Source organism: Xenopus tropicalis, chromosome 1 (genome assembly GCF_000004195.4).
Source record: "Xenopus tropicalis strain Nigerian chromosome 1, UCB_Xtro_10.0, whole genome shotgun sequence".
In the NCBI taxonomy this organism is placed as follows: domain Eukaryota; kingdom Metazoa; phylum Chordata; class Amphibia; order Anura; family Pipidae; genus Xenopus; species Xenopus tropicalis.
In genome coordinates, this window is record NC_030677.2 from 100,237,901 (window position 1) to 100,257,754 (window position 19,854).

Genomic DNA, 19,854 nt, shown 5'->3' on the forward strand with positions numbered 1-19,854 from the left:
TTGATATAGTCGCATAGTGGATGCTGCTCCTTCCTTCGCCGTATCGCCTTACTTCAAACAACCAGAAAGCCCAGTTTTAGCAGGTATTTTGTAATAAAGCATTCAAAATACTAAGTGGTTTGCAAGATAGGGCAATTACTGGGGCAGGGTAGAATAGATTTTTTTACTTAAAAAATTACTTTTTTTACTGTTACTTTTCCTTTAAGCTAAAGATGTATGTGGAGCTGGGTAGACAAAAATGAAGACTGATGAGGAGGATTTGTAGGCTGCAACCTTTGCCAAAGCTCCTCCCTAACTCTATCCATTTGCTGCAGTTTTCATCCCACACAGGTTCTATACACAGGTACTGTTTTTGACACCTAGCATCAATAATATCCCTTTACGAGCCCCATCTTATTCCTGCTCTGCTAGGTTTATTTGGTAATTTTTCCATTTATGTGCTGTGCCTCTCCTGTGCCTCATTCTGCAGTCCCATTTATTTGGTAATTTTTAACCAATTTCCTTTTCATTTCCACCATTGCTTACTCCACATGATGTCATGTGTTACCTACATCTGCATTATCTGCCCCTCTCCCACCTACCTAGCTAGCTATCTAGTCTGCCTTTCCTTAAATTTAGAGAGACTCTGGGGAAGGCTTGCAGCATAAGGCTTTAAGTATGGCGTTAAAATCTGGATTGGAATCCCAAGGCCAGAACATTCTTCATCTATGCAGTATACTCTGAATTTGCTGCTGGCTGGCATACTGCTTCAGTGTACAACTACCCCTATTGAAAACCAAGTTGTTACCAGATACCTTTGCAGCAACACACACTTATCCTATGCACTTATACCCCCTCACCCTTTTTGTTTGTTCTCCTCTTCCTAATAGATTGTAAGCTCCTTGGAACAGGAACCTCATCTAAACTGTGTATTGCAATCTCTTAGCTCTTAAGCAGTGATATATCAATTGTTAATGTAAAACACAATATAACTGTACCCCTGTTTGTGTTCACCCTTGTAAAGCACTGCAATTGTGGTGCTATTCTAAAACATAGCTATTTTGTTGGACAGATAAAATAAATCAATTGGATTTAATTGGCGTAACCAGTCTCTGCTTGGCTTATGTGGGTGAGTGTTTAAACATTTTATCTTATTAAAATATAAAACTGAAAAATTGAGCACCAGTGATATTACCATAGTCAGTTGGATAGAGTTTTTACACAAAAAGACCTTCATGGTTATGGTGAGAGATGGGATAAAAGAACCAAAGACTGAACCAAAAAACTGAAGGCCGCCACACTATGGAGGGAGATGTGCGAATTACACCTTAAGGCTACTGCCACATGGGGTGTTTTCTTGCTGACACAGTGTTTCTTAGTGCAGACACACCCTTAAGCAGAACAGAGTGGAGGGGCAGTTTCTAGGCCTGCTTGTATACAAAGGCCAAGGAAATACCCCGTTTGGCAGTATCCTTATGCACCTGTGGGCAACAACGTATCCAGTGTTTAGCAGCACAGATACAACTTCATAAAACTGGAAATCATGGTAGGCATCACAGGGACTTTGCACAGTTAAGAGTTGCTTCTTTAGAAAAAGAGTCCTTGATTTAGTCTTCCAACTTGTGTGCCAAAGAGTCAAAAAAAACAGACTGGGGTTTAAGTTTTTTTTTGTTTTGAAATGTTTTTTTTTGTTTTGAAATGTTTTTTTTTTTTTTATCTCTTCAAGTAGTTGCCTTGAAAATTCTAAGAACTACCACAATTCCTAAATATTTAAAGACACAGTCCTTTAACAGCTTTGCCAAAGTTGATCTTTTACATTTGCAGTCCTAAATAGTTCCAGTATGATGGATCAGATAAGTAGGTTGTCTGTACCCATCATTGTCCACGAGAGTCAAATAAAATCAGATCCACAAATCAGATCTCTCACAGAGTTTAGCCCTAAGACAAAAGAGTCGTCATTTTGTTTTCAATAAAAATAAATCAGGATGAAATTCATTACAATTCAAATACATTTATCAGGCAAAAAAGTGAACTAAGCTTTCTTAGTAACCAAGCCTGCATTCTATCTGGCTGCAGTGCCATGCTCACATTCATTTTGAGTAAACCTTTATGTGCCCATATCCTGTGTCAACTATGTAACTATGTTATAAGGCAAGTCTTTTGGGGACTTTCAGTTCAAAACAAATATCTTATATAATCAGACCAGTTTAAGATTTCACTAAATATATATAGGGGTTTTGGGTTCAGTTACTTGAGGCCCTACTTAATCTTTCTGGGTATCAAGCCAACAAATAAGCAAACTTTAGGACAAGGCTGAGCAACCTATAGCCATCTTCTTAATGGGGTACTGGGAGTTTAATAAAAAAAAAAAATAAAAAAAAAAATCTGGAGGGTGACGTTACCTGTCATTAACTGTGGAGTAATGCAATACAGTAAATATCACTAGGAAAGTGAGAGAGCAGGAAACTTTTCTTTCTTTTGATTTTGAAATACTTATTCATCTTCATCAAAAAATACACAAACATACATATTTAATCTTATAAAAAAAAATCAGCATTTGTTTGGCAGTAACACTGCATGAACTTTCCTAATCATTGGTTTATCTAATGCAACCAGCATCCCATGAACTATCATAAATCGCATGGAACAGTGGTTTAAATCAAACAATATATTCATATGGTCACTTCAATCTATACAGACTGAAGCACATTCTCACAGTATGACCTTTGACTAGTACCATGTCTGTAAACCTTTTATGTCTGTTAAGTTAAAGAACATTATCCCTCCTATGGTGAAGCCATTGCTTGGTTGATTTAGATGTATGCTTTGAGCCATGCTGAAAGGTGAAGTTCCTTTTCAGCTTCCAAACAGATGCTTGAAGGTGACAAAATTGGCTGATATTTGGAATGATTCCATTCACCTTGACTAAAGCACCAGTTCCAGCTAATGAAAAGCAGCCCCAAAGCATGATGCTGCCTCCACCATGCTTCACTGTGGGTATGGTGTTCTTGTGATTATGGGCTGTTATTAGTGCCAAACATACCTTTTGGAATTATAGCCAAATAGTTCAACCATGGTCTCATCTAGGGATGCATCAAATCCAGGATTCAGTTTGGAATTGGGCCGTTTTCAGCAGGATTTGGATTCAGCCAAATCCACGCCTCTAGACAAACCAAATCTGAATCCTTAAAATAATATGACTTTTTGTCACATAAACACGGAAGTTGAAAATTTTTCACCGTTATCTTTAACTCCTCCTTTTCCTAATTAGCATATGCAAATTAGGATTCAGTATGGTATTCAACCAAATCTTTCACATAGGATTCTGGGTTCGGTGCATCACTTGTCTCATCAGACTATGATACAATCTTTTCAGGTGTACCTTTTTGCAAAATTTTCCAACCTCGGATGTTTTTCTTTGTGAGTAAAGGCTTTCATCTTGCTTCCCTACCCCACGACCCAGACAAATAAAGAATACAACCAATTGTTGTCACATGTAGGGAACAACCAGTACTTGCCAAGAAGTCCTGCAGCTCCTTTAATGTTGCTCTAGGCCTCATGGGGACCTCCCATCACTCACCTCATCAGTCTTGAAGGGATGTCTTGATCTTGGTACAGTCACTGTTGAACCATATTTTCTCCATTTCTTAATGATTGTCTTCACTGCGCTCCAAAGGAATACTGTCATGGGAAAACGTTTTTTTTCAAAATGCATCAGTTAATAGAGCTTCTCCAGCGGAATCCTGCATTGAAATCTGTTTTTCAATTTTGAAATTTAAAATGGGGCTAGCCATATTATTCATTTCCCAGAGTTATATCACCCCCTTCCTTTCTCACCCAGCAGCCAATCAGCAGAACAGTAGGTAGGTAGCAAGATAGCAGCTCCCTCGCTGTATTGTTACAAGTGGATATCAGAATAGTACTCAATAGTAAGAAATCCAAGTCCGACTCATGACTCCACCAGTTACATGGGAGTAGGAGAAACAATAGGTTACCTGAAAGCAGTGCTAATGTGCTGCGCTGGCTCCTTCTGAAAGCTCAGACTCGGACACAATGCACTGAGATGGCACCTACACACCAATATTACAACTAAAAAATTTGTTGATTCAAGAATAAAATGTTAAATGGTAGAGTGAATTATTTGCTAAGTAAACAGTGTCATTTAGAAATTAAAAGTACAGCATAAAAATCATGACAGAATCCCTTTAATGATTTGGATACTTTTTTTGTACCACTGTCCTGATTTATATCTTATAATGATGAGATCCCTTTTCATGTTTTGAAAGTTTTGCAGACCATGGCTTTTGCAGTATGAGACCAAGAGGAATAATGCTACAGCAACAGCCAAACTTTATCTGAGTTCAATCAAACCTACTTTAATTGATGTCAGGTGTATACTAACTACTATTTGAGATGAGGCTGAATGTGATTGGTTGATTCTAAACGCAGCCATGTCCTTGATTATAAAAGGGCGTGCACATTGATTTTTGTTTTTCATTCTTTCACTAAACAGTTTCTGATTTGTTTTCAACTTCTTTGTATAGATGGCAAGTTTGCAGTAAAGGTGGAATAAGATCTGACATGATTTATTTTGGGCTTTTTTTTTTTATTTAACAAAACCTGCCATTTTGCAGAGGTATGTAGAATTTTTTAGCTCATTTATCAACATTATCAACATTTTAGTGGTTATATGAGTTTATGTAACAGCAGTAACCCATAGCAACCAATCAGCCAGTAGAATTTACCAGTCACTGGCAAAACATATTTGCTGTGGTTGCTATGGGTTACTGCTCCTGGGCAAACTTATTTTTCGAAAAACTGTGAAAAATGGGAATATAACAATATAATATAATAAGGCTGTCAAGGTCATGAAGAATTGTTGTGCGTCTACAAACTATCCCCCCCCCCCAAAAAAACCTCTTAAACCACAAATTAAATAGCAATTGCTACAATTTGCCTAGAACTGATTCTATTGACTTCTACATGACCTTGACAGCCTTACAATGGTGTTTTGTTATATTTCCATTTTTCACAGTTTTGATAATAAAATACAAAAAATTTTGAGGTTTTCTTAACGAAAACAATTGAGTTTTTAGAACAAAAAAACCCACGAATCACAGTAAATAATAAGACTATAGGTAAAGCTGTTTTTCTATATCATGACTAAATTCACAAATGAGAAAAGTATGAATGTTTCCTTATTTATTAAAAACTGTAACAAAACTGTAACCAAAATGTGAAGAAAAAAATGCAAAAACTTTGAATCGTGAATTTATGTACATTACTGTATTCATTTACAACTTTACTTTTCCATAAGGTTATTAATCTAAAAACTTCACAGAGCAATAACTAAACAGTGGCTGTAGGACTGGTCTAGAATAAAAGTAGCGTGAAGGGGGGGTGGGTTCGAAGCAGATAAAGCAGCATTTTCAGAAATGAGGTAACTGAGGTTGGGGCAATTAGTTGCCGTGGCTTTTTAAAAAGGCCACCAATTACACAGACTGTATAACTCGCTGAGATTAATTGTGTGTGGTTTTTCGCTGTGTGGATTAGTAGCTACGACTTTTAAAAAAGTCTTTGCCCTTAAGGTCAATAATGCTGATGCCACATGTAGCACTACCCTAATACTACAACAGTTCAGAGGGTGAGGTAATAACCTCCATCTGTAGCAGTAGTCTCAAATGTAATACAAAAATCCATCTACACTACTATACCTGCTATGCCACAGTCCCTTCCCAGAGGCTATTGTACCCCCCCCCCCCCACTGCTACTATAGGCACCATCTCTCCCTACTATACCTACTGTTCCACAGCCACAGTCCCTTCCCAGAGGCTATTATCCCACTGCTACTATAGGCACCATCTCTCCCTACTATACCTACTGTTCCACAGCCACAGAGGCTATTATCCCCCACTGCTACTATAGGCACCATCTCTCCCTACTATACCTGCTATCCCACAGCCACAGTCCCTTCCCAGAGGCTATTATCTCCCCACTGCTACTATAGGCACCATCTCTCCCTATTATACCTGCTATCCCACAGCCACAGTCCCTTCCCAGAGGCTATGATCCCACTGCTACTATAGGCACCATCTCTCCCTATTATACCTGATATCCCACAGCCACAGTCCCTTCCCAGAGGCTATTATCCCCCCATTGCTACTAGAGGCCCCATCTCTCCCTACTATACCTGCTATGCCACAGCCACAGTCCCTGTGTAGGTTGTGAATGCATAAGCTTTCTGCAACAGTTTACTTGTGCATGGACAGAGGATGTGCCTCAGGGAAACTGGGGGTTGATAACGTCACATTCCACAAAATCTTTTTTTTCCCATATATACAAATTGTCTTTTTTGCAAACTTTAAAACATTTATGTTTAAACTGCAATTTGGTGTGTTCTAGTACAAGCTCATAGCTTAGAGGGAACATTGTATTTACATGTAGTTATATTAAATGACTGGTAGTTATATGGCCACACAGTGTCTGCAAGTGCTGGTACAGATTGCAGATTGTTTTTTTCCACTGTAATGACCAGTATTAATTAGTGGTTACAACAGAGGCCTTACCGCACACCCTAGTTCTCCAAATTTGACCACCCGGTGCACATTGCCAGAGGGATCGGCACCCTCACACAAACCGACAGGAAAACAAAAAGCAAATTGGCACTCAGGGCTAACGGGAAATAATTCCTTATTAGAAAGTCTTTATTTGCGAAAAAGATGCAACGTTTCGAGGCCAATCAGCCTCTTTATCAAGCATACAGATCAGTGCAGACAGAGTGAATATATACAAATTTAATAACCACACCCCCAAGTTAATTGGCAGCTTACGTGTATCTTTACCTCAACAACAGTGGTGTTAAATTACATAAAAAAGTATAAGAACAGCAGTTTGTGTAATCATATATACATGTTACAATCAGTAAATTCCATATAAAGATGTCAAACATTATGTGCAATCAATATGAAATAGTAACCTTCTTGTTTTCTTTTTCATCCTTTTTATATTTTATGTTCAGTGACCTAACAGGTAGAAGTTTTTAAATATAAAACTTCTTTCAAGATAAATAACTATAAAAAACAGTTTTTTTTATAGTTATTTATCTTGAAAGAAGTTTTATATTTAAAATTTTTTTACGTTTTTTACAGATAAGTATTCCTGATGTTCTTCAGGGATAAATACTCTTTTTTCTACATGTTAGGGTAAGATATCTTACTTCTTTGTGACAAAAAAAATTTTTTATATGTGAAATGTAACGTTTTAATCTTGATTATTGTTACTTTATTTTTCTAGCACTTTATGGATTCACTCAGGTTATACAATGTTTCAACTATATGGACTTACTTAGGGTATACATTGTTTCTACCTGTTAGGTCACTGAACATAAAATATAAAAAGGATGAAAAAGAAAACAAGAAGGTTACTATTTCATATTGATTGCACATAATGTTTGACATCTTTATATGGAATTTACTGATTGTAACATGTATATATGATTACACAAACTGCTGTTCTTATACTTTTTATGTAATTTAACACCACTGTTGTTGAGGTAAAGATACACGTAAGCTGCCAATTAACTTGGGGGTGTGGTTATTAAATTTGTATATATTCACTCTGTCTGCACTGATCTGTATGCTTGATAAAGAGGCTGATTGGCCTCGAAACGTCGCATCTTTTTCGCAAATAAAGACTTTCTAATAAGGAATTATTTCCCGTTAGCCCTGAGTGCCAATTTGCTTTTTGTTTTCCTGTCAGTATTAATTAGTGAGCATAATATGAGTCTGTAGCACCACCTGTGTATTGCACAAACCATTTCCTTTGATGCAAAGAGGCATAATAATGCTGCCTATATATAATTACCCAATGACGCGCAATCTATTCATGTACACAGGGTTAATATCCAATGGTGAAATGTAGTACCCATGGCACTAACATTTTTAAAAATAAATAATAAAATAAATAAAGCATATCAAGGCAATGTGTGCATTTTTACACATTGAGCATGGGTTTGTAAATGCATAAAAAAATGCCCATGTGTAAAAGCCCTTAAACAGACAAACTGACTACCTTTTCTGTAACTGATACAGTATATAACTTGACAAAATGGCTCCGGGTGCAGGCACATCAATAATGTCTTTTGAGCTTTGGTGCAGGAGGTTGATAATATAAACTGACTGAAATACAGAGCTGCTGCTCACTACTTACCAGAACAGATTCCTTTAGTGTTAGCTACTGATTTTCGACATAAGCATTAGGTAGATTAGATAGGTTGTGTCTGGCACTTACAATTATTGCCAGTGTTTCCATTGAGCAAGCACAATACCAACAGCTTCCCAGCTTTATGATTGGAGGATGAAAATACTAGACTTCCAAAGAGTGGTGGATTTATGATATTGTTCAAGTACAAATTTACCCTCAGTCCCTACCTTCTGCAACTGTTTCACCATATTACTTACCGTGCACAATCTTTTTCATTGGAAGCTGTGTGAGGAGGATAAACCACTATGGTTCTCATTGCAAATGACACACTATCCCTTTACTGGTTGTCAGAGGTTTTCAGTTCGAGACTCACTTAAAGGTCAGGGCCCCACTTACCTCAAAATAAGTTAACAGATAAAAATTTGCTCTCTCAGTCATAATTCCAAGAATATCTAGAACAGAAAATTTTCCCCAAATCTCTAACCATCTTTCAGCCTGTGCCCCTGTCTGACATGGTGCCAAGGGAATGGGAACAATTATGTTCAAATAAACCTTTAAAGAAGGAAAGTCATTGTGGAATTTTACTGCAAATAGATTTGCCACATTAGTGCCACCTAGAGCACTATATTTATTCTGCAGAAAGCTTTACTATAACTGAGTAAAGAGCCCTAGAAGCTTTCACTGTTTAAGACAGCTGCTGCCATTTAAAGTAGCTTTCTGCTTGCTGCTCTAGCCTTTGTAGCTCAGATTACACATTCCTAAGGGTGGGGGGAGTGAGTTTTATGAATTCTTATGGAAGGGGGAGCAGGAGAGGGGAGAGAACTGCACAGACTCTGACCCAGGGAATGAAGGATTTTTCTGAGAGAGGAAGTCTAATACCAAAGTACATGTATACACAAAAGAAGACAAGAAATCCAGTGTTTCGTTTGACAGAGGACTCAGTGCAGTGTTTCTGTGAGTGCCTATGGCTGTATTTACGTAGACCTTTCTGATAAAGCTTACTTAGTTTTTACCTTTCCTTCTCCTTTAACATGCTGGAGACACTAATATACTAAGGCAAACTGCAAATGATGTTTTGTGGGTTTAAAGAACAAGGAAAGTGCAACAAAGAGTTGATCTCCATGTCTCCTACAGTGGTGTCATCCTTTTGCTTAAGTGCGCTCTGTTATAGACTGTTTGCCTTATAGTAGAAAAAATTGCTACGTAATAGAAATACCAAGAATTCAACCCTCCTGCACCAAGACCCATTCACACACGCAGTTGATGAGACTATCAGGCAGCCCATGCGCATTTAAAAGTACTAGTGAGCGCACTTTTAAGGATGGCAAAGGAGCAGTCACTCAAACCACCCTCCCACCACTATGCGTGCACCAATAGCAACTTGCTAAGCTAAGGACACTTGCGCAATGCTGCTCGAGCACTGCTGTTTCAGAATTTAAAAGCGCCTCAAACAGTGAGCGCATGTGAACAATGGAGTTTTCGCGCATGCGCTGTTTATCGAGCTGGTCACTTTTTATGACGTAGGTACTTAAAAGATAGAAGGCGCAACAGAGGTTTTAGAGAGCAGTTTGAGATTCTTTTCTTAGGGACACTGGCCAACGAGAAAAATGTGCAAGAAGCGAGAGGTATTTTCATGAGATTTGTCATCCACATAGCAGAGACTTCCCCCAGTCTCCTCTTGTGCCATAACCATTAGCACTGCTGTTGTCACATCTCCCGCTTGTTGTGTTCTGGTTTTTAACCATTAGGCCTCTGGGGGCCCTGATAATTTTGTTGTATGGGGCCCCTGTGATTTCAGATGGCAGCCCTGTTTATGACCAAAATTCAGTGTGCAAAGTTTCAAATGCAAGTTGCCATGGTTTTAACCCACAATGCAGACTTTTCCCCAAAATTGCAGCATAATTACATGTACGAGGGTGAGAAGCACCTGACCCAACTGCGTGTGATGCATTAAAATGTGCAAAACCTACCACTTAGCTTCGGCACAAATTGAGCACAGGTACACTGTGAAAATTTATACAGTAGTCAGGACTGATGCAGGCCTCCTAAGGGCAGTTTGCTGGTTGAACACAGCACCACCTAGCGCAGCTATACGCACACGCACGCGGGGGGGGGGGTGTCAAGGAGTGACTTTAAATACAAGTGCCTTTATTAAATGGTGGTTAAACTCGCAACAACCAATTCAATTTTTGCGCAGCACAACTGCACTTGCTACTGCAAATGAGCCATTTTATCTCTCCAGTTTAGAAACCTTGTTGGCAGTGGAACAACTACCCTAGCAACCTTGCTCACCTTAGCACCTGGGTCATTTCAAGTTAGAGAGAGAGAGGCACAAAAACATTTATTTATTGCCTCTTGAATTTGAGATTCCTAAAAATTGTGGCTTAAGCCCCAAAACAGAGCATGGGCAAGGGCAGATTGAATGCAAATTCTGACAAAATGGGGGTAAAAAGGTGTACCTACTTGTCTAGCAGCATTGATGAGCACTGTCACCTATCCAGTTCCTTATTCCTTTTTTCTTATTGCATGTTGGGATAAAAGATCCTTTCAATTATTTTTTTTTACCCAGGAAGGAAGCATTCTAGCACTGGGAATAAATACCAATGATAGTAATTATTGTAAGCACTTAATACAAATTATCGATAGGCTTTACTCGTGCACATTATAAGCAATGCACTCATGCTTAACTGGCCAAGTAAAACTACATTAAAGAGACACCTTTAAATACCTGGGAAAAACACACTGTTAAGTTGGTCTACTTTACCCCTCACTAGATAGGGAGAATCCACACGACCAAGTCTCACAGTTAAAGGAACAGTAACACCAAAAAATGAAAGAGCTTTAAAGTAATAAAAATATAATGCACTGTTGCCCTGCACTGGTAAAACTGGTGTGTTTGCTACAGTAACACTACTATAATTTATATAATAAGCTGCTGTGTAGCCACGGGGGCAGCCATTCAAGCTGGAAAAAAGGAGAAAAGGCACAGGTTACATAGCATATAACAGATAAGTTCTGTAGAATACAATAGTGTTTTATCTGTTATCTGCTATGTGCCTGTGCCTTTTCTCCTTTGAATGGCTGCCTCCATGGCTACATAGCAGCTTATTTATATAAATTATAGTAGACTTTCTGAAGTAAACACACAACTTTTACCAGTGCAGGGCAGCAGCACATTATATTTTAGTTACTTTTATACACTTTCATTTTTTGGCATTACTGTTCCTTTAAGGTTAGCAATGCCCAACTTTGAAATGCACTATTTTGCGACCCAAACAATACATGCTTCCAACTGGAAAACATTAGATACTGAAAACCCAGCTTCCTTGTTAAGAGTTGTTAGAAGCCCTGTACTTTGGCTTCATCGAATCACTACACCATGACCTGTACAGACCCAGGAAATGCCCACCTCCCTTGATCCCCCTTCCTAGATGGCACCAAAAAACATGGGACATTGTATAAAGGATATTCAACAAGAATAACTTACTTTCACCAGACATGCCCCTGTGCCCCTATTACTCTTCTTGACAGATTTGCCTCCTTTAAAGGCAAAGGTGTAGGGGTGAAGGCAAGGGTTAAGCAAATTCAGTATTTAACACACACCGGTACTTAAAATTTCAACAACTCCTGTCTCTATAACATCCCCCCCCGAATAACTGAAAAGACTTTCCAAAATATATATGGCCCTAATTACACAAAAATAGGACTCCAGACCCAGGGTTAAACTAAAGTGGGAGGAGAGTTGTCTTCACTGGGAGGAGGTAAAAGAAAACCTTTACTCCCCTCTGATAATTACAAGGGACAGATTCATTCAATTCAAAATCATGCACCAAACCTACCTAACGCGGAACACTCCAGATGCCTTCGCTGCAATGCCTCTAATGGTGACTTCATAATTTATTATGGTACTGTCCGGACTTTCAGAGGTTCTAGAGCAGGGGTGGGCAAACTACGGCCCGCGGGCCACATCCGGCCCGTCAGCCCTTTTAATCCAGCCCGCCGTCTCCGGCCCCCTTAAAAGAATGACGGGCTCTGATTGGTTGCGCCCCGTGCGTGCGCACAGCGTCAGCACGCACGGGGCGCAACCAGGACGGGACGGAGGAAGCAGCGGGTCGCTGGGGAGCAGCTGAGAGGCCCCATAATTTTTGATGGTTTTGATTTTTTGAACGCTGTCCCGGTCCGTATGTTAATTAATGTGGCCCCTGTGCTAAAAAGTTTGCCCACCCCTGTTCTAGAGACATGTCATCCAATTTCTCTCAGATGAACTTTCAGACAAAGTTTTAAACCCAATTACCTGTCTTTTGGGTTTGGTAGACTTTTTGTTACCCAGGACTGCCTCCCCATTACTTATGTGAACACTTTTGTTTTATGCCAAAAACAGTTGCCCTACACTGGATGGGTCCTTTTCCTCCATCACTACATAAATGGATAAAAGCTGGTAAATTCCCAGCTGGAGCTATACGACCAACCTACCTGCCCAGAGTCAGTCCACATAAGTTCGAAACGATATGGGGTCTATGGCTTGACTCGCCTGCAACTACAGTCTCCTAAATTCCTTCTATGTTCTCTTCAACTTCTACCTCTGCCTTTCACCCTAATTCTTCATTTCTCCCATTATATGTTATAAATTAAAAACTATTAAAAAAAACTACATTAAAGACTAATTATACATAGGCTACATTTCCCTTATACTGTAACTGTGTTATGTATCCTCATGTTATCTCTGTAAACCCAGCAGTGTAAAGCACTATATTGTTTGTGTTACTGCATCTGGGCTTCAGTGCATGTTCTTATCAACTCCACGTTTATCTGTACTTTTGGTTTTGTTTTGCATTGAGGGAAGAAAGATCTATAAAGCAAAGATTTACATCATTTGGATTGAAAATTTTACTGATGCGGGTTGGGTTGACTTGCCAATCCAGCTTTTTGAATACAAGTAGAAAATGTAGGAATTACTTGAAGGCACATATTCTAAATAAAACTGTATACATACACATATATATATATTTATATATTACAGACTCATAAATATGCTCAAGAGAACCCATGCGGGAAAACGCAGGATCAGTAGCACACATCAAAATAACTTACAGCAAAACACATCTGTCCAACATATTGGACACTGGGAAGTGATCTGCTAGGGATAACCTGACATTCTGAGGAGGGAGATGGGAGAGAAACAGCAGCTCCTCTTAATCCCTTAACTGCCAGAGGTGCTGGCTCAATGCTGCACAGTTCTCTAGTAGTGAAGAGGTTAAAATACCTGAGATACAGTTCAGCAACATACAGATTGAACATTGAAAAGACCTAAAATAAGAGCTGCTGAGTCCAGCGTTAAAGCACACCATTTTTAAGGGTATAAAATAAAAACTGCAAGGCACTGAATAGTGGACATTGCATATTTTAAAAACTGTGCCATTAAAGTACACAAAATATTTTCATTGCACTGTAGGCCAACGTTGCCTATAATGGCAGAGAAAGAGTCCATAAAAGGCAGGGAGTTGACAATAACCAGGGCAGGGTGAGACAATTCTAATACCATCACGGACTCTAAGCTTTACCAGTTTAGTTCATTTTAAACCTCTGTACAATAGTATATTACACTGTGTGAAATACAGTGCTTACTCAATATACCATCCACTTGTAAAACAGTTATAAAGGAGGTGGCATTTCATTTTGGATAATTTATTGCACATTTAGCAAGAGAATTCATATGGCAGTAAGTGAAGGTGGCACTATGACAGGGGGCAGTTCAAGATCGAGCACTGTAAACCCTGCCAATGAGAGGCGTTTACTTGTGGGCAAGGGTCCAGCAGGTATAGATTTAGAATATACATAAATACTGGGGCACTTAGAAGGAGACTGGTCAGTTTCAAATTAAACCCTTTTTTTGAAATCTGCTCAGAAGGATTTGGTTATGGGCAGTCACAGTATTACTCATGGGTTGTATTTAATTTACAGAGAACTGCTTCTCTCAGTCATAATGGTTTCATCTTTCCATATTTAGACTTTACTTTGCCATTTCACAGTTTTTATATTCCCTTTCCAAATCTATATTAAGGCATTTACAAGTATCCAGCACATATTAAATAAAAAGTTTTTCCTTAATAGCTGAGTAAAGAGAAAATGATTTATAAACAGGGAAAGATTGACAGTAAGAAAAATACAGATGGAAAGCTGAGTAGTGGCATATAAAGACATTATGCCTGCATTTAAGGTTGGGTCAGTAACTGAAATGAATGGAATTCTTGGCTGAAAATCAAAATTAGTGAATAAAGGATTCATCTATACAGATTCCCTCCTGTAGGACAGAAAAAAAAGAATGTTCTGAAAAGTTGTTTCCAGTAAATAACTCTGCTTGCAATGGGCTGCAATGTTACTAAGCATAAATAAATAATAAATGACTAAGCCAGACTCTTTTCCCTGCTTAAAATCTACTGCTGATGCCTGATGCCACAGGGGATAAGGTTTATGTCTTAAAAGGAACAGAAGGTAAAATTCATGTCAGGAATATAAAACAAAGGAGATGGGATCCTCACTCAGCACAGCACTGTGCTGGGGCAACATACACAGAAAGCATGGCATTGAAATTTGCTCCTGAAAATATTTCTAGAGATAAAGTGATTGAACAAATAATTTACAACTGTTATTTAGAACTGTGACAGTTTGGTTTTAGATTTAAATGGATGCTTAAAATTTATGACAAATCAACTGTCACACTCCTGTAATGTTTACTCTATGTGTATTGTGTGCTGCCGAGTGCTCCATGTCTGCAGCTTCCACACGTACTGGATTTTAAGGAAATATATTTTCTTTGGCATCAAGTTAAAAGAAATAGTGGCTGCTACAGTTTCAGCAAACCGCAGACACACACACACACACACAAATATATATATATATATATATATATACACATATATGTATATACACACATATATATATATATATATATATACACACACACACAAATACATATCCACACACGCACACATACCCTGAGCAGACACCCAGGCCCTTCCCTACCACACGCTGATGGGCAGGGCAGGACAGGAGGAAGGCAATTAGTGCAAAGATTAGCATAGGATAAATAACGATACAAAATAAAAATCCAATCTGATCTCTCCCACCCACCTCCACAAATGTTACAACCAACTCACAAACTATTGCTCCACACGACCCTGCGGGCCAATGATTTGATAATGCTCTGTGGAGGAGGGGATAAAGTGCTGAGCGCTGTGAGGAGTCACCCCCAGAAACATGTTTCCAGGGAATGGTGTGGGAGGAATGAACCGAAAACAAGCACTAGGGAAGATGGTGGCTCTCACATCCTTATCAGCCTTCCGCTGAAGAGGACATGGGCACTCAGAGCTCCACAGACTGTTTTCAACACAAATGGGCTGAACATCGGAAACATGGTCCCGAGCTGAGGTGTGTCATTTAGTAAGGAGTGTGGAGTAACGGATGTGTTGTTACATAGAGTTATTGTCAGAATGAGTCTTTGTTTGTCATTGTGGGGTATTCTGAGTGTCCCCCAAGTGGAACAGCTCTAGCAGCTAAACTTCCCGTTTAGTTCTTACAGGTGAATCCTGTTATTATTGTATACCTGCAAAGCACATAATACATCCATAAGGTTTCTGCAGGACCCACTTGAGGACCCACAAAGTGGGGGACTCTAGTAGCAGCACTGGTACAGAGCTGCTGGTCTGAGGTCAATTGATGTAGATAGATTTTCAGCCTGTTCCCCAATAGCTATTATGTTCGCCCCCAAAATGAATGACACTCTGGCGGTCCGAAGGAGGATCTGGAGCTTTCAGTTTTTGCATCATTTCTTCTATGATCTCTTTTACATTGAAGTGCTGGTTGGGGAGACTTTCAATGGGTGAAAGAATTTCCCCCAGACTGTCAGCAAATGAATTTCCACCCCAATGTCCCTGTATACTAGGATGTGGTGGGCTGTATGTTAGATCCAGTACATCTGAATCTACCAAGGGTGGTGGTCTAAAAGAGAGGTCCAAAGGAACTGGTGGGTAAATAGGGGCATGGTTGAGATTTTCTGCTTTCTGACGAGACTCTTCATGTTTTCTTTTAACATTCAAATCCATTTGCTTTAGCTCCTCCTTTACTTTGTCCACACAGCTTTCTGGAATCTTAATACCTAAATAAAAAAGGTGCAAAAAAAATGTCAACAAAGGACACCTAATGGCATGTATCATCCATGGTTTAATGTATATTTTCAGAATGGGGAGTATATGGTTAAAATAACATATAGTGGGGTATGAAGTAATGGTAACTGTGGAGTAAGCAACAGAGACAATGTCTTATGCTTACCAACTTGCTTGTGTTTGTCTTTGGTTTTCAGTCGTACTATCTGCAGGTAGCTGCTGCTGGTAATATCAGAGATCACTGAGGCCATCCGACTCCAAACACGAAGGAGAGAGCCACACAGCATATAATAATATCGCAGACGAAGCCCTTGCACACACTTTTTTCCTTGTTGTAAACCTTTGCAATTCCCATTCCTACTTTAGAAAAAAAAAATATGTAAGGTTTGTCTGCAAATAGGGAATTATCTAGGAGGGAAGGGCAATAGTGGATACATTAGCATATCAATCTACAGTCATGTGAAAAAATTAGGACACCCCATTAAATATTCAGTTCTTAATTAAGGAAATTAACCTTGATTTACTCAAAATATCTTCTGATTAAACATAAATGTCTATTCTAACGGAGGAAACAGTTGGGACACCCTACCCCCTAATAGCTAGTGTTAACCCCCTTTGGCTGAAATAAATGCAGTGAGATGCTTTTTGAAGCCATCTACCAGTTTCTGACATCAGTCTGAGGAAAGTTTGCCCCACTCCTCAATGCAGAATTATTTCAGCTGTGAGTAGTTTGAGGGGTTTCTTGCATGTACAGCCCATTTCAAGTCACCCCACAGCATCTCAATGGGATTAAGATCTGGATTTTGACTCAGTCAGTCCTTGGTGGATTTACTAGTATGTTTTGGGTCATTGTCGTGTTGCAGGGTCCAGTTCTGCTTCAGCTGTGGTCTCACATGTTCCTAAAGCACCCTCTGATACACAGTAGAATTCATGGTGATTCTATGATGGTGAGCTGGCCAGGTCCTGCTGCAGCAAAGCATACCCAAAATCATGACATTCCAATTCCATGCTTCACGGTTGGAATGAGGTTCTTTTCCTGGTTTACACCAAACATGTCCTCTGTTCTGGTGTCCAAATAATTGGACAAATAAGACTCATCTGTCCAAAGAACATTATTCCAGAAGTCCTGGTGTTTGTCTACATTCTACAAACTTCAGTCTGGCCTTGATGGTTCTCTTTGAGAGCAAAGGTTTTCTCCTTGCACACCCCCATGCAAGTTTAAGTTGTGCAGTCTCTTTCTTATTGTAGAGGCGTGAACTTTCACATGAACAGTAGCAAGAGCCTGCTGTAGGTCCCATAATGACATGTTAGGGCTTTTGGAGACTTCTTTTAGCATCTTGCTTGGATGGCCAGAACTGGGCATGTTGGCAGTTGTTTTGAAAGTTTTGGCTGATTTCAAATTTTTTTGAGATCTTTTTAAATCCCTTACCAAATTCATAAACTGCTACAATCTGAAGGCCTCGGACACTCTTTTGATCTCACCATGGGGTTCACTCTCACCTCAACAGTCAGGAGCACACCAAACTAAATGTCTGAGGTTTAAATAGGGTAAATCTCCTTTAAAATAACGATGTTTTAATCATGTGCACCTGATGTGATACACCTGTGTGTGTGTTTTGAGTCATTTTAAGTGGGAATAAATGTGGGGGTGTCCTGATTTATTCCTCACCAGAAATTGCATTTTTGTAGAATTACATTTTACATAAGATTTATTTTCTTCAGTGGTAATTGTTTAGTTATATTACTTGAATCTCCCAGTATTGTTAAAATTGAGATTAAATATCCATGTGTCCAAGAACACACAGGCTTTTATAAGGTGTCCTAATTTTTTCACATGACTGTATAAATATTTTACTCCAACAATATTAATAACAGATTAAGGCATGCTTACAGCTACACAAATTGGCATGTTTAAGGCTACACAAGTGCGTTAAGGAACCTGAACACTGCCAAAGCTATCTAAGCTGAATCAATTGGCTCTGACTAACAGTAGCCTTTTTTTTTTTTGCAGAACAACCGATGGTGTCACCGTTTGGCTAGGTAATGGCACTCAGGGTGTTTTGTCACCCACACTAAATTGCCTCCTGTTTGCATATTTCAGCATTTTCATGCAATTTGCCTGGTTTGTACATGGAGACACCTGGTGTCTGAAATAGTAAAGTGTTTTAACTATTTTGCATTGAATAATATCGGTTATGTAGACACCTATATCTAATACACTTGCATAAAATTAATACAAACGGATGAGAATTTATTTCCCATTAAAAAAACCCATAATAGTCAGTAGACCTTACCACATGGTGTGACTGCAGTTATGTAAAGAGAAATTGTACTGGTCTTCCCAATGCTCCATAGCCTCCTCTGGAGAAACCTAAAAAAGGAACAACAATTTCACAAAATTTGTCACAAATGTGCTTTTATAAATGCCCTTAATAAATAATGCTACTTGTTTTCTCTTTTCAACCTTGTACCTATGTAAAAAAGAAGAATAGACAAAAAAAAGAGAAAAGCCACATTCTTTAGTTTTTCTTGTCACTTTTGAAATTGGCCTCAAGGAAGCATAGCAATTTGTTGTTACAGGTTAATGCAACTTGGCAAACTTTGTGTCTTTTATTACATATGGTAGTAAAAGTCTATAAAGATGAGGAAAAATCATGAGGGGGTGCATAACTGCAGTTTACCACTGCAACTCAATTATATAAAAGATAACTCTCAGTTAGGCACAGTATTTATTTTGATGTTTGTAGCTAGATAAAAAGTAAGTGTACTCCTTTATTACACAGGGGCACATTTATTAAGGTACTACAGAGCCAGACTAATGATTCACATCTATGTTATGCATGCAGTCACCATACTTTGTAGGTTGGCATTAACTCCAAGTATTGGCTAACACCCCTAAGTATGCAGACAGGCCACACTCCAGTGTTTTTTTTTTTTTGCTACGAGAAGCACTAGCTCAGGGTATCAGGTAAGTGAATACAATCACTGGAGAGTGCCTAACTGCAGTTTTATTAATGAAAACATTTGTTTTGTAAACACATCTTAACAGCTAGCTCCACAAATTTAATTTGTTAAGCTATAACAAATGTGGGATTTGCTCCACTTCTTCTGGAACATCTTGTAGGGTACAAGGAGGGCTAGGCATAACACATTTAAACCACCCTTTACTGTGCAAGAGCTATGGTTTGAGTTCACTGGCCTTCTCTTTAGAATAAAATCATATATAAATATACCTGTTTGTATTTAATTTTTAAAATGCAAGTGTGTGTTATTATACACTGCACAGCGAGTTTGGGAGCTGCTAGCGAGTGTTGCATGTAATCTAAAGTGTTGCATGTAGATTAAGTGTATAGTAGGCGTTAAAAACAAAAAAGGCGTTTGAAACTTAAAAGGCACTATACAAGGGATTGCACTCGGGAGACTGTAAGTACCCAGTGGCAATATGAGTTGCAGTATGATTGCTGGTGTTACTCAGTGTGCATCTTGCCGCATGTATGTGGTCCTGGAACAG

General features: G+C 38.9%; 1 protein-coding gene across 4 annotated transcripts in view; it reads right to left on the minus strand.

Annotated features, from left to right (window-relative positions):
• Positions 1-13,044: 13,044 nt before the first annotated feature.
• The window catches only part of sbno2 (strawberry notch homolog 2), a 61,362-nt gene continuing 54,552 nt past the window's right edge, over positions 13,045-19,854 (minus strand). For 3 of the 4 annotated variants that reach the window (XM_018096879.2, XM_018096883.2, XM_031904826.1), the window contains 3 exons: positions 18,638-18,714; positions 16,510-16,703; positions 13,045-16,336 (listed from right to left, as the gene is read on the minus strand). In XM_018096879.2, coding sequence (XP_017952368.2) covers positions 15,912-16,336; positions 16,510-16,703; positions 18,638-18,714 — 696 coding nt within the window. In that variant the 3' untranslated portion in view covers positions 13,045-15,911. The remainder of the gene's footprint in view (positions 16,337-16,509; positions 16,704-18,637; positions 18,715-19,854) is intronic. The other variant, XM_002937381.5, reaches the window with a different exon arrangement.